The sequence below is a fragment of the Antedon mediterranea genome, chromosome 8 (assembly GCF_964355755.1).
Source record: "Antedon mediterranea chromosome 8, ecAntMedi1.1, whole genome shotgun sequence".
In the NCBI taxonomy this organism is placed as follows: domain Eukaryota; kingdom Metazoa; phylum Echinodermata; class Crinoidea; order Comatulida; family Antedonidae; genus Antedon; species Antedon mediterranea.
In genome coordinates, this window is record NC_092677.1 from 6,429,945 (window position 1) to 6,444,213 (window position 14,269).

The following is a 14,269-nucleotide window of genomic DNA, read 5'->3' on the forward strand; positions in this document are numbered from 1 at the left end:
CATCAATTTAGAAACAAGTTATTCAATCATACACTTGTGATTCTTTTTATACTGATCTATCTCTCTCCCTCCACCTCTGCATTTTATATTTTAATTAAGTTTACAGTTTTATATTTTGTAAAAGCAATTGGCGTTTACGCTGTTGGGGACGGAATAATAAAATATTCAAATTGAATAAACATTAAAAACATACAGTTTTACAGAAAAACACAGTTTTGTAAAGACAGAATATAGAATAAGCTTTGTCTATAAAGTTATATCACACCATATGTTTTGCAACGCCATTTCACTTCATACCACAGAACAATTGTATTTCATCAACATTGTAATGCGACCTTTTGCTTCTCGGTTGCTAATATTTCGCTACTTATTGTAATTTCATTTCTGTTTGAATACACAAAATCTTCTAGATTTAGACATTTGTAAAAGTCGTCTTTTGTTGCATTTGTTAGGCTTACCAATTAGTATTGTGAATTAAATATTTTTTTAAACAATTCTTCTTTTATTTTTGTATTTTCAGTTCGCATGATATTTTTTGTTTACACGGTTACGTTGCGTGCAAACTAAACAAAAACAATTAGTTTACATTGTCAACTTATCTGTTCCTTATTCGAAATGAATTAAATGGATATTATGACAACTCACTGATTTTACATATCGGCCTTAAGACCTGATATGCCTATACTAATCTGTTAAAATGTTTGCTCGTACGTTATGTTAACATTAAACTTCAAATCATTCAAGGAATCTATAGTTCTCTGATAACAATCATATCATTATCATATAGTGCAAAGTACTGTAGGCTACAGCTATACAATTTACGGTCATAAATTTCATTATCTACAGTTTATTTGACTATTTAAACAGAAATTAATGTAGTCATGCAGTAGACACACGAGTATAGTCCTGTCTTCTATATGTACATCTTGTATACTACCTCTAACAGTAGGCCTACATTCGGTATCCTCTATCCACGGTTGCTGTCATCCTACATATTTTCTTTTATTTTTATCAAACAAATACCAAAACATTGGTATTTTCTCCTTAACCACGCGTGTTAGCTTATGAGAGTTATTTTTGCGTGAATATAAAATTTAACCGCTTCAGGCGTTGTTCCAAACAAATGTAGTTTCTTAATAATATACCAATTCTGAACCTAATTGTTGATCTTACGAATAAGAATGCCGTATGGTCTAACATCATATACATTGGTAGGGTGGGAAATGTCTTCCTTAGGTGATAACCAGTAATCTGCTGCTTCATTCCCTGATATATTGAGCATGTGACCGGGGTCAGGATTTATCCGATTCTGAAGAGCTATTTGATAAGTGTTTCCTTCAAATTCAAATTCTTCAGCATATTTTTCCGCGACCGTTTGGAGAGAAGGAGTAGTTATGATTCCATCCTGCAGTCCTTCTACCGATCCAGCACAGCTTTGAATTGGGATGTTATCTCTGGTTATCTTCGATCCGTGGTAACTTACAGGCCATTCTCCAGCTGTTGAATTCGTTCTTATTCCGGGACCTCCAAGCCAAATGTCGTCACTGTATTGGCCTTTTACTTTGAGTGCATGTCTAAACCACCCACATGGTCTGTGATACCGATGCTCTCCACGAATAAACTTATTGTCGCCATCATCCGTTTCAGTAAAATCGAAGTTAAAAGACGGATCTAACAGATCGTTATCCATTTCGTAGTGCACCGTCCCCTTATCATTTTTAACGGAATGGACGTGGATAACTGCACCTTGTGATATGCCTTGCTTATCAATTGAATGGTCATCATCTACTCTCCAACTTCTGTGGTAAAGCTCAAGCGAATCAACAGGAAGCCTCATCTGTGAAGCTACAAGTCGACGCATTTCAAGCAAACTTGCTTTTTTGGAAATCTTCGCCTTCCCAGTAGAGCCGCCGACACTTCTGAACAAAATATCGATGTTACTAACATCATGGACGATTGATTGAGGGTTATTTTCATTTAGCACCACTGGCTTGGTAAAGTGAAAAAGGTCGTTTAGTTTAATCTTTTGTTGTGAAGACGATGATGTTTCTCCGGGAGGGCGTACCTCAACACCAAGACAAGCAGAAATCCCAGCGGCAAGCAATTTTAATGACTTTAAATTAGCATCTTTAGGCTGCAAAAAATATAAAAAGAAATTCCTTTTTATTTTAAACAAATTTCCATTACACTACAAAAACTAACTTACTCATAAATTAATTGTACTGGTGTTTTGAGAGGGGAAATTACCTTTTGACCGTGCTGCATTAACTTTTTGCTAATTTCTTCAGCTTTTGGTCTCAAATGGTAGTCCTCCTGAAGCATTTGTGTGATCAATCTCTGCATAAAGGCTCCAATTTTTGCCGGCACCGTATATGTATATCCTTCAGCCACGTGCATCTTCAAACCAACCAATTCTTTCTCAATACTTTCCTTTACTTCCTCATCTAGTATACAACAGAAAACAATACCCATGCTGAAAATATCTGCCTGGGCATTGTAATGTCCTTTCGGAACTTCTGGTGCCATGTATACATAAGTCCCAGCCATCGTCTCCATATACATTTCTTCGAGACTTTTCATACCCTCAGTTTTCGATAAAATCTTTGCTAATCCAAAGTCGGCAATTTTTGCAACTCGTCGGTTGTCAACCAAAATGTTGGCTGGTTTCAAATCCCTGTGTGAGATTTTGAGCCCGTGTAGATGCGCAATGCCAGAAGCTATGTCTTGAATGAAACCCATCCGCACCTTGATGTTAGGTTTTTTTGATAGTATATAATCTTCTATGTCCCCGAACTCACAGTATTCCATCACTACATAAATGGTGTTTTCATCCGCGAAGCTTTCCATATACTGTACAACATTCTTATGAGCGGCAATTTTCAGTGTTTCTATCTCAGCTAAAACATCTGGAACATGTAATTTCAATTCTTTAAATCGTTTCAAGGCAACTGTTTTAGAGGATTTAACCGCCTTGTATACATCCGCAAAAGAACCGGTGCCGAGAAGCTCTACTATCTTGTAGCCGTTGACGATTTGGTTCTTGGCTAGTGGTCTGCTTTCGAGATTTTCCATTGTTCAATCACTGTACAAAAAGTAAAAAGTAATATTAAAAATACTCCTACCAGTTTAATTATTATATGCATACCGTTACAGTCGATTATTAGTATCTATTTCCGAAGTATCATAGGAATATTTGATAATACCACATAAAATGTGTTAAACATGTACCTAGTAGTAACAGAATAACCTAACCATACATGATACAGGCCTCCATATGTGATAGAATTGAGCTGTATTACCAAATATTCCTATGATACTCCGAAAATAGATTGTATGTGGAGATACAGCACTGGGAATGCCATATCTGAGAAAATGGGTGGTGTTTTAGGGAACCAATGACATGAACTTCCGGTATGAACTGGTTTCAGATGTTGAACAGAGTGATTTTCGCAATGTTGCGATATCGAATAAGATGTTTTCAATTCTTCCTCAGTCCCGAAGGCCTATCATATTAATTATTGCTTTTAACCTCATACATATTATAACAAAACCGATAACATCAGTACTTACGTGCGTTTCTATTCCTTATTTATTTCCTTGTTTATTGCGTAGTATTAAGTGTTCCCTTATTCAATATGGGTGCGTACTTACCTTTCTTGTTTTTTGCGTAGTACTTTATTAAGTGTTCACTTATTCTATCTGGGTATTTATGGAATTTCCAAATAGTGTGAAAATAGATGAGGGCGGTGCACAATATCTTTTGAGAAACATTATGTGTTGACATCTCAATATCAATATAGGCCTATTATTTTCGGCGTTACGTCGTCACTTACATCAATAGAATCCATATAATGAAACATCGTGGATCATAATTTGCTGACTGAGCCGTTTACCATACTAATGCAGTAACAACAAAACCCGTACCACTAGCCTGGCCTATCGGTTTCTCTGTATATGAAGGAAAACATTTCTCTGTTTTAAGTATAAACCAGTAGGCCTACGTTGTTTAATTATTATGAAACCATTTATTAATAAACTCATATTTTCATGTTATCATTAATACCATAAATTTATAAACAACATTCATACACCTGTGATTATTTTAATAATGATGTATCTCTCTCTCTCTCTCTCTCCATCTCTACATTTTATATTTTTATAAAGTTTACCATTTTATATTATTTTAAAATAGGCCTACAATAAGTATTGGCGCTCACGCTGTTGTAGAAGGAATATAATAAAATGTTCAAATACATAAATACAGTAATATTAAAAACATACAGTTATACATAAAAACACAGTTTTGTAAGACCGAATAGAATAAGCTTTGTCTATTAACCTATGTTTTGCAACGCCATTTCACTACATACCACAAAACAATTGTATTTCTTCAACATTGCAATGCGACTATGTCTCGGGAACCTTTACTTCTCGGTGCTTATTGTAATTTCATTTCTTGGATGTCTAGTATTATTTATTTATTTATTTGTTAAGTTTATTTCAAAAATTTACGAGGGTGGTCTCTCATTTCACGTAAGCATGTTTAGTTTTCTCCTTAATATTTTTGAAAATTATGTTTTAAATTAAATCATGTCACTTAATGAATAAACAATCTTAGATTTAGACTTTTGTAAAAGTTTAAAATGTAAACATCATTTTATATGTTGCCCTTTGTTGTCATTAGTTAGGCTTACCCATTAGTATTTTGAATTAAGTATTTTTTAATACATTTCTTTTTTATTATATTTTATTTTCAGTTGCATGATATGTGTTTTGCGTTGCGTGCAAACTAAACAAACGAAAAACAAGCTTACATTGTCAAGTTATCTGTTCCTTATTCAAATTGAATTAAATGGATATTATGACAACTCGTTAATCTTACATTATCGGCCTAATAAATAAAAAGACTGATATGCCTATACTTTGTGTACTCCTAATCTGTTAAAATGTTTGCTCGGATGTTATGTTGTAATTAAACATCAAATCATTCCAGGAATCTATAAGCTATCTGATAACAAACTGTCATCGTATCATTATTCGTGCAAAGTACTGTAAGCTACAGCTATACAATTTACGGTCATAAATTTCATCATTTACAGTTTATTTGACCATCTTAGCCACACGGGTATAATTGTCCTACATTTATTTTCTATCTGCACATCTTGTAGGCCTATGCAATCGATTGCCCTGCCCCTACAGTTCATTCGGTATCCTCTATCCACAGCTGTTTTTCTTTTCCTGCATACAGGTATTGTTGTAAAGAACACATGAGTGAAGAAATTTCAACAAACAATACCAAAACATTGGTATTTTGTCGTTATCACGTCTGTTATGACAGTTATTTTTACGTGAATATAATATAGATTATAATTTTAACCACTTCATGTGTTGTTCCAAACAAATCTAGTCTGATCTTAATGTTTCTTAATAATATACAATTTCGAAACCTAACTGTTGTTGTCGATCTTACGAATAAGAATGCCGTATGGTCTAACATCATGCACATTGGTAGGGTGGGAAGGGTCTTCCTTGGGTGATAACCAGTAATCTGCTGCTTCATCCTCTGATATATTCAGCATGTGACCGGGGTCAGGATTTATCCGATTCTGAAGAGCTATTTGGTAAGTGTTACCTTCAAATTCAAATTTGTCTGCATATTTTAACGCGACCGTTTGGATCGAAGGAGTAGTTATGATTCCATTATGCAGTCCTCCTGCAGATCCAGCACAACTTCCAATGGGAATGTTATCTCTGGTCATCTTCGATCCGTGGTAACTTACAGGCCATTCTCCAGCTGTTGAATGCGTTCTTGCTTCGGGTTCCCCAAGCCAGACATCGTCACTGTATTGGCCTTTGACTTTAAGTTCAATTCACATTTATTTACTCATCGTTTATAAATACAGTTTCATAGCATAAATGATGGCAAGGATCCTGCATAGAGAAGTTTACATTTATACAGTGATGGAGTACTGTGATTTGGGGGACATAAACGCTTTCATAAAATCCAGAAAAACCTAACCTCGACGTGCGGATGTGTTTAATTCAAGACATAGCTTCAGGCATAGCACATCTTCACAGACTCAAGATCTCACACAGGGATTTGAAACCAGGTAATATTTTGGTTGACAACCGACGAGTTACGAAACTTGCCGACTTTGGATTAGCAAAGATTTTGACAAACAATGAAGGTCACAAACTCCACGAAATGTTTATGGAGTCACTTCCTGAGACGTACGAATACATGGCACCAGAGGTCCCCAAAGGACATTACAATGCTCAGGCAGATATTTTCAGCATGGGTATTGTTTTTTGTTGTATATTAGATGATGAATTGAAGGGAAGTATTGTGAAAGAAGTGGTTGGTTTGAAGATGCATATGGTTCCATAATACACGTACACAGTACCTTTATGCAAAGGTTGATCACAAAAATGCTTCAGCGAGATTACCATTTGAGACCAAAAGCTCGAGAGATTAAAAGAAAGTTAATGCAGTACGGCCAAGCGGTAAATGAACAGTTTTATTATCTCATATGGGGCCCCAATTTAGCAAGATTTTAGTAGGATCTACTTTGCTACGATTGACAGTACACTTGAAACAAATATTGCAGTTTTTCGCGTCAACAAAACAGTTTGTACTTTTAGTGCGTATGAACCTATATTGGGACACGAGAATCTCTAACTAAAAATTATAATTTAATTTATATTTCTCTGTTTACACGATTCAAACCTTTAAAATACAACGGTTGTAAAAAATGTTTACAGGGCATTCTTTTATTATTATTTGCAGCCTGGAGTAGTCAACTTGAAGTCACTAAAACTGCTTGCAGCTGGAATGTCCGCTAGTCTTGGTGTTAAGGTAAACCCGCCTGGAGAAGGATCATCGTCACAACAAAAGATTCAATTAAACGACTTTTTCCACTTTAGAAAGACCTCTGTGCTCAACAAAAACAAAAACGTTGACGAAATCGATGTTTTGTTTAGAAGTCTCGGCGGCTCTACTGGAAAGGTAAGCATTTCAAAGGAAGCAAGTGCAGCTGACATTCGTCGACTTGTAGCTCCACAGATTGGTCTTCCTGTTGATTCGCTTGAGCTTTACCACAGAAGTTGCAGAGTAGGTGATGACCAGTCAATCGATAAGCAAAGCATATCACAATCATCCACGTTCATTCCGTTAAACAAGATGGTGGAAGTGGGAGGGTGCAATACCAACTGGATGAAGATTTTTTGATCCGTCTTTTACCTACGATTTTACAGAAATAAATGACGGAGCCATGGCATTCAGTAGAGGAGCACATCGGTATCAAAGACCTTGTGGGTGGTTTAGACTCCAGACGGAGTTTTGTCTTAATATTAGTAAAAAGATAAATATTTTGGCACATATGGCGTTTCATACGTATACTACTTGATTTTGGATACTCCGTCTGGGGAAACACGCACAAGTCACGTGGTTTGACACCAAGAATTCTTGGTGCATACGATTATCCGGTTGACTAGTTTCAGCTGCATGCGATTGGATACTCACTCGTACACCGTTTTAATATTCATATTTCAGAATTTTAAAGATTCAACAACTAAGATGATGCGCATGCGCTATGTTACGTTTAGACAATGTGTACTTGGGTACATTTATGAAAGTTTCTGAAGGCTAGAAATTATTTTATATGCCTAGTAGTCTGGTAAACATTTGATGGGATTTTTCCCAAGAACATGCTCGTCTTGATGTGATAGGCTATAGCTTCTCCGCAATTCAAACATTGAATGGATCATTTATTACGCGGAGATACGTGCGAGTTGAGTAGGACCTACGAAAGAGGCCTAGGCCAAGGACTAAACAATTCATAAACAACAACAAAAAAACAACTTGGCATTACGATTTTATATTTCAACAGTCTCGATTGTACATTCAGCACTGTACGTATTCGATCTTTTTCATTTTGAAACAAAATAATCATTGGTTGATTCGAAATCCATATTTACATACCGCCCGCCCCATATAGCCAAATACGGTATGATAACCTACGTCATTCTTATCGAATGTTTGCGGTCTGCAAATCGATTTCTATACGTGTTTCACAAGTCTGTATTTTCAGACAAAAATCGCGGTCGAAATAAAAACAAATAAATAAAAAAAAAGACAATAAATACAGTCTTGGGGCAAGTCTATTACAAAGGTAATGGTACTCTCATTTTGACCTATGTATAAATAGTATAGGCATACAGGTACCCTATATAAAACATCCATTGCTTAAACAAAGTAAAGGCATTTGTGACAATATTGTCAACACCAATTCAGAAAAATTACTATACATCACAGAAAAATGTCAAGTAAGTACCGGAGGAGTTGTGAGATTATGCCTCTCACTCAAAGGGCGCTATATAAATGTGGTATATTTACTCATTCCATGCAACTAGACGCGACGAATGTCGATTGTTGGTGCAGTTTATTTGTAAAACACTTACTTGCCTCTATGCGTTGGTCATCAATGGATGTTGTTGTGAGCGTTTTCTTTGAATACCGGTACCTTGGTAATTGTGGAATTTCCACGCGTTACAAAAATAGAAATGATCGATTTAGAAATTGTCTGCACGGTTTTGTAATATTATTATACAATGGTTTATTGCTGAATTTAAACTTTATTGTTCTCTTTATGTTTGTTTAGTCGCATATATGAAACTGCCATGTAAATAATATCAATAGGCCTATTATATATTAATATTATGTGAAATTCGCATTTGTAAGGTAGGCCTAGTTATTATTGATTACACATAAATTAAATTATGTTAAATTTGACATTTGATTGTACAAAATAGGTAGCAGAAGCCAATTTACACAGAAGAGGGATAACGATAAGTGGAAAACCGTTTTATATAAATTGTCATAAAAAATAATTCCTTTTCCGCTTACCGTTTCCGCTCATGTGTAAATTGTAAGTGACGTCAAACCCTAAAAATGACATTAGTTTAAATGGGGTCAAAACAGATAAAAGCACCATATCGGCGTACATTTAACATTGAATAACCAGCGATAGGACATTTCTCTCCCTGAAATTTGTAGTTTCATATGACGTGTCAAAAACATGAAATGTTCATGCATCTGCGATTTCTCTGTAACAACCGAATTCGATTTAGTGTTCCATATTTACTGCGTAATATTACCTTATCCGAATCATTTGATATGCCTTTTTGCAAGTACAATGATATTTACTAAATCTAGATATATAGGCCTACTTTTATTAAGATATTAGATTATAATTACAAACAATTAAATCGTGGTTTAAATGTTCACTATTCATTTTAGTTCAAATAAATCGACAAATATGTGTGTGATTTGTATTGCTTTATTATTAATAGCATTAAGGCCCAGTTTAAACAATCTAAATCTAATAATTATCGCATCTTATCATGATGATCAACATAATAAAACCATTTTAATATTCATAGATAGATCTATAGGAATTAATTACATTAATCAAACGTATCCAAATTGGATTGTACAAATGTAGAGTATAGTGAGTGAGTGGCCGAGCGGTTAAGACAGTGGAACCGTAATCACGTAGCCATAACATCGGCAGGGGTTCGAGGCTCACTCACTCCATGGTTCTGGTGGTAGAATGAGTCTTCTCGGATAAGGACTATAAACCGTAGGTCCAGTGTACACAACTTGCTCGTGTGCACTTTAAAGAACCTAGTACATCTTTCGAGACGAGTGGGGGTTACCCCGGTGTTAGTACATCACAGCCACTGATCACCAACTGGGTGATCAGTCTTTGACTGAAGAGGTCACCCAGTATAAAGATAAAGATAAAACAAACAAACATACTCTGTATCAAACAGGCTTAGATCTAGAAATTTGGACGTATGATAAAAAAAAATTGTAAATAACAGTGATTTTGATAATGCTATTAGAATAATTATCATTCAAATTTGAATAATTATTTGATCAAAATTCATATTATTATGGTTGGATAAAAACATTATCGATATTAGAGGTAGCGGTCCCCTCTAAATCCACCACTTCCAAACATACATTTTGAAAACAAAATATGAAAAATTCATAAATGTCTTTACATGTAATCATGTACTCATAAAACAGATGAAAATTAAGATTAAAATACGTAAAAGTGAAACAACTAAATTACTATGCATCAATAGAGCCTTATTAGGATGTGATTTTTATCACTGGTGCTGCAATAACAACCTGAAACTAAACATAAAGAAAACAAAAGAAATGCAAATTGATTTTAGGAAAATTAAAGAACCCTTAGAACCTCTGATTATAAATGAAAATGAGATTGAAGTAGTAAATGAGTACAAATATCTGGGTTGTATAATTGACAATAAGCTAAATTGGATAAATAATGTAAATAAAGCCACATGCAAAGCCAACCAAAGGATGTTTATTTTAAGAAAAATGAAGTACCTACAAATTGACAAAACTATACTTAAATTGTTTTATAACTCTGTAATTCTCAGTGTAATACTTTTTTGTAATGTTTGTTTTTATGGTAATACAATGCAAAAAGATAAAATTAAACTTAATCGAATAGGAAATAGAGCAATTAGACTAGTAGGAGAGCACTTACCTGATGTTGAATCCTTGTATAAAGAAAATGTGTTAAAAAAAGTAAAAAGTATCATTGATGATGAAACACATCCTCTTCACAAACAATTTGCTCTCATGAATTCTGGCATAAGACTACGTGCACTTAATACCAAAACAAAACGGTTTAGGTGCTCGTTTGTACCTAATGCTATACACTTATATAACTCCAGAGTACAAAGGTAAAATGTAATTGTAACCGATAATTTTTATCTAATTTTAACAATTTTTAGCCTCTTAACTTTTTGTGTGTGTTTTTGTAAATTGTATTTTATATTTTTGTATTTTGCCAGTTTTCAAATCACATTTCTGTTTTTTAAATGGACAATAAAATATATATGACTATGACTATGACTATGACTATGACTATTAGTCCATGGGATTTAGCTAAAAAATGACCCTTTTCTCACACAAATTGCAAGAAAAGATTTTTTTGATGAAATGTGTTCTTTAGACCCTACTGAACACATTTATCAACGTTAGGACATTTTTCGACAACGGGAAGTAGCCTAATTTGCATAATTAAAAATGGCCGCCATTTTTAATAACGTACTCTGTATCTTGGAAACCGCTAGTCACAGATACTTAATTATGGTGTCAAAATCGTTAGAATATATGTTTTTATATTCACTTTATTGAAAAAGTTTGTCCAAAAATTATAGCCTGGGTGCAGAACAATTATTATACACATTTGCGGGAAAAAAGTATAGGAAAATTTGTTTTTGGTTTTTCTAATAGAGTATACCATATTAGAATGTCAGAAAAAAAATCCCCATCCCAGGGTCTTGGGGAAAATTTTTTATGGCACTTTTAAATTTTGGCCTATATAACACACACAAATTCCTATTAACATACACAAATACCTATATATAGGGGATAGGGAAAATCAATTAACAGTTTTTGTTACTTGCAGTTGTGTTTTAATGATTAAAATTAGTAGAGGCTTACTTTAATAACTACTTCTCATAGTAGTTGATGAATCAAGTCGATACGATGACATCATCATGCCAGAATCCAATATGGCGTCCGATTTGGCGGGAAAAACAGGGTATTGCTAAACCCCCGCAAACCCCTGGAAACCTAAAAAAAAAAACATAGAAAACCCCACCGAACCGACATAAAAGTGATTGAATCATGGAGTGTACACCCCACTGGGTATGTCCATGTAAAAAAAAATTAAAATTTCTACTGTTAACTACTTATTTTTGGGATAAAACGTCATTTTTTGGTTAAAAATTAGCAATCATTTTTTACCAAAAAATGATGTTTTACCCCAAAAATAAGTAGTTAACAGTAGAAATTTTATTTTTTTAAAACATGGATATACCCAGTGGGTCGTACACTACATGATTCAATCACTTTTATTATGTTGGTTCGGTGGGGTTTGCTATGTTTTTTTGGAGGTTTGCAGGGTTTAGCAATCATTTTTGACCAAAAAATGATGTTTTGCCCCAAAAATAAGTAGTTAACAGTAGAAATTTAATTTTTTTTTTTTCATGGATATACCCAGTGGGTCGTACACTACATGATTCAATCACTTTTATGTTGGTTCGGTGGGGGTTTGCTATGTTATTTTGGAGGTTTCCAGGGGTTTGCGGGGGTTTAGCAATACCCTGTTTTTTCCGCCAAATTGGACGCCATATTGGATTCTGGCATGATGATGTCATTGTTATCGACTCGATTTATCAACTACTATGAGAAGTAGTTATTAAAGTAAGCCTCAGCTAATTTTAATAATCATAACACAACTCCAAGTTAAAAAAACCGTGAATGGTTTTCCCTATCCCCTATATATAGGTATTTGTGTGTGTTAATAGGCATTTGTGTGTGTTATATAGGCCAAAATTTAAAAGTGCCGTAAAAAAATTTCCCCAAGACCCTGGGATGGGGATTTTTTTTCTGACATTCTATATGGTATACTCTATCAGAAAAAAAAGAAAAAAATTTTCCTATACTTTTTTCCCGCAAAATTTGTACTGCACCCAGGCTATTAATGGAAGTGCTATTTCTAACATTATTGACCTTTGACCTTGATTTATCATATCTCAGCAACCACTAATCGGAGATATACAAATTAGGGCTTAAATTGTTCAGAAACTACACATTTATATCCAGTCTAATGGCATGTTTTTGCAAAAAAATGGCGGATTCTAACATTATTTACCTTTGACCTTGATTTATCATATCTTAGCAACCACTAATCTGAGAGACACACAATATGAAATTAATGGAAAAGGCGGGTGTGGCTGCGTTGAGTTTTAATGAAGCAGTAGAAGTTGCTTTAGCGAGAGAAAGTGCTAAGGATGAATCCAAGTATCTGAGAGAGTCTGCTATAAATATAGAGGTTCATAAAATTGATACATACTCTAGTGGTGGTAAACAGGGAAGTGGTGAGCGTAGGAATATGTATAAAAGTAATAACGATAAACATAAAAAGCGGAATAAAGAACTCAAGATGTGTAACCGGTGTGGAAGAAAATCACATGATCAACAAAATTGTTGGTTTAAAGACAAGAAGTGTAACGTGTGTCAAAAAGTTGGACATATCAGTCGCATGTGCTACAAAAGGTCACAAGGTGTACGTACGGTAGAGATGGATGATAGCGATAGTGATATTGAAACTGCATTACCTTTGCCTATTTTTACAACAACTAAATCATCAGATGCTATTTGTGTTAATATGAATGTGGATGACCGAAACTTTCAGTTTGAATTGGACACTGGTTCTGCAGTAACTTTGATATCTGAACAGACTTATAAAGAACATTTTAAGTATAAACGTTTGCAAGGGAGTTCTCGGACATTTACTAGTTTTACGGGGGAGATTGTAAAACCCCTTGGTAAAATCAGTGTTAAAGTGGTATATGAGTCACAATGTCATTATTTATTCATGTATGTTGTTGCTAATACTAAGCATTCTCTTTTAGGGCGAGACTGGTTAAATGTTATCAAGTTAAATTGGCAAGAATGTTTTCATAATAATAATTATGTAATTGGAATGTAGGGATGCTCTTAAACAACTCTTGGATAAGCATGAGGGTCTGTTTAAAGAGGAACTGGGTCTTTTAAAGCATATTAAAGCTGATGTTTTACTTAAGGGAGATGCCAAGCCAATGATTAGTAAAGCATACCGGGTTCCTTATGCCTTAAGGTCTGACGTTGATACTGAGTTAGATAGATTGGTCAACATTGGGGTTCTGACACCAGTGACGCATAGTCAGTGGGCCAGTGGTATAGTAACCGTTCGGAAAAAGGATGGGTCCGTTAGATTATGTGGAAATTATAAGCCCACAATCAATCCAGTGCTACAATCTGTTGCTCCACCTAACATTAACGTTGACGACATTTTGTCTAACCTTGCGGGTGGTGAAACCTTTACCAAATTAGATCTGGCACAAGCCTACAATCAGATGGAGTTGTCCGATGAGTCTAAAAAGGTACTCACAATTATTACTGAAAAGGGCTTGTTTCAGCAAAATCGATTGGTTTTTGGCATAACGTCCGCGCCAGCAATTTGGCAAAACGCAATGAATGTTATCTTGAAGGATCTCCCGGGTGTACAAGTGTACCTTGATGATATCTTGGTCACAGGGAAAGACGATCAAGAGCACCTTGGTAATTTAGAGAGGGTCCTTGTTCGTTTGCAAGATTATGGCTTGAGACTAAAAC

General features: G+C 34.8%; 1 protein-coding gene across 1 annotated transcript; it reads right to left on the reverse strand.

The window, feature by feature from the left end:
• Positions 1 to 12: 12 nt before the first annotated feature.
• On the reverse strand, positions 13 to 3,659 carry LOC140056449 (uncharacterized). The gene is made up of 3 exons (XM_072101817.1): positions 3,571 to 3,659; positions 2,248 to 3,082; positions 13 to 2,134 (listed from the first exon to the last, which is right to left on the reverse strand). Exons 2-3 carry the CDS (start codon positions 3,070 to 3,072, stop codon positions 1,157 to 1,159), a joined length of 1,803 nt encoding a protein of 600 aa, XP_071957918.1. The 5' UTR covers positions 3,073 to 3,082; positions 3,571 to 3,659; the 3' UTR covers positions 13 to 1,156.
• Positions 3,660 to 14,269: the final 10,610 nt, after the last annotated feature.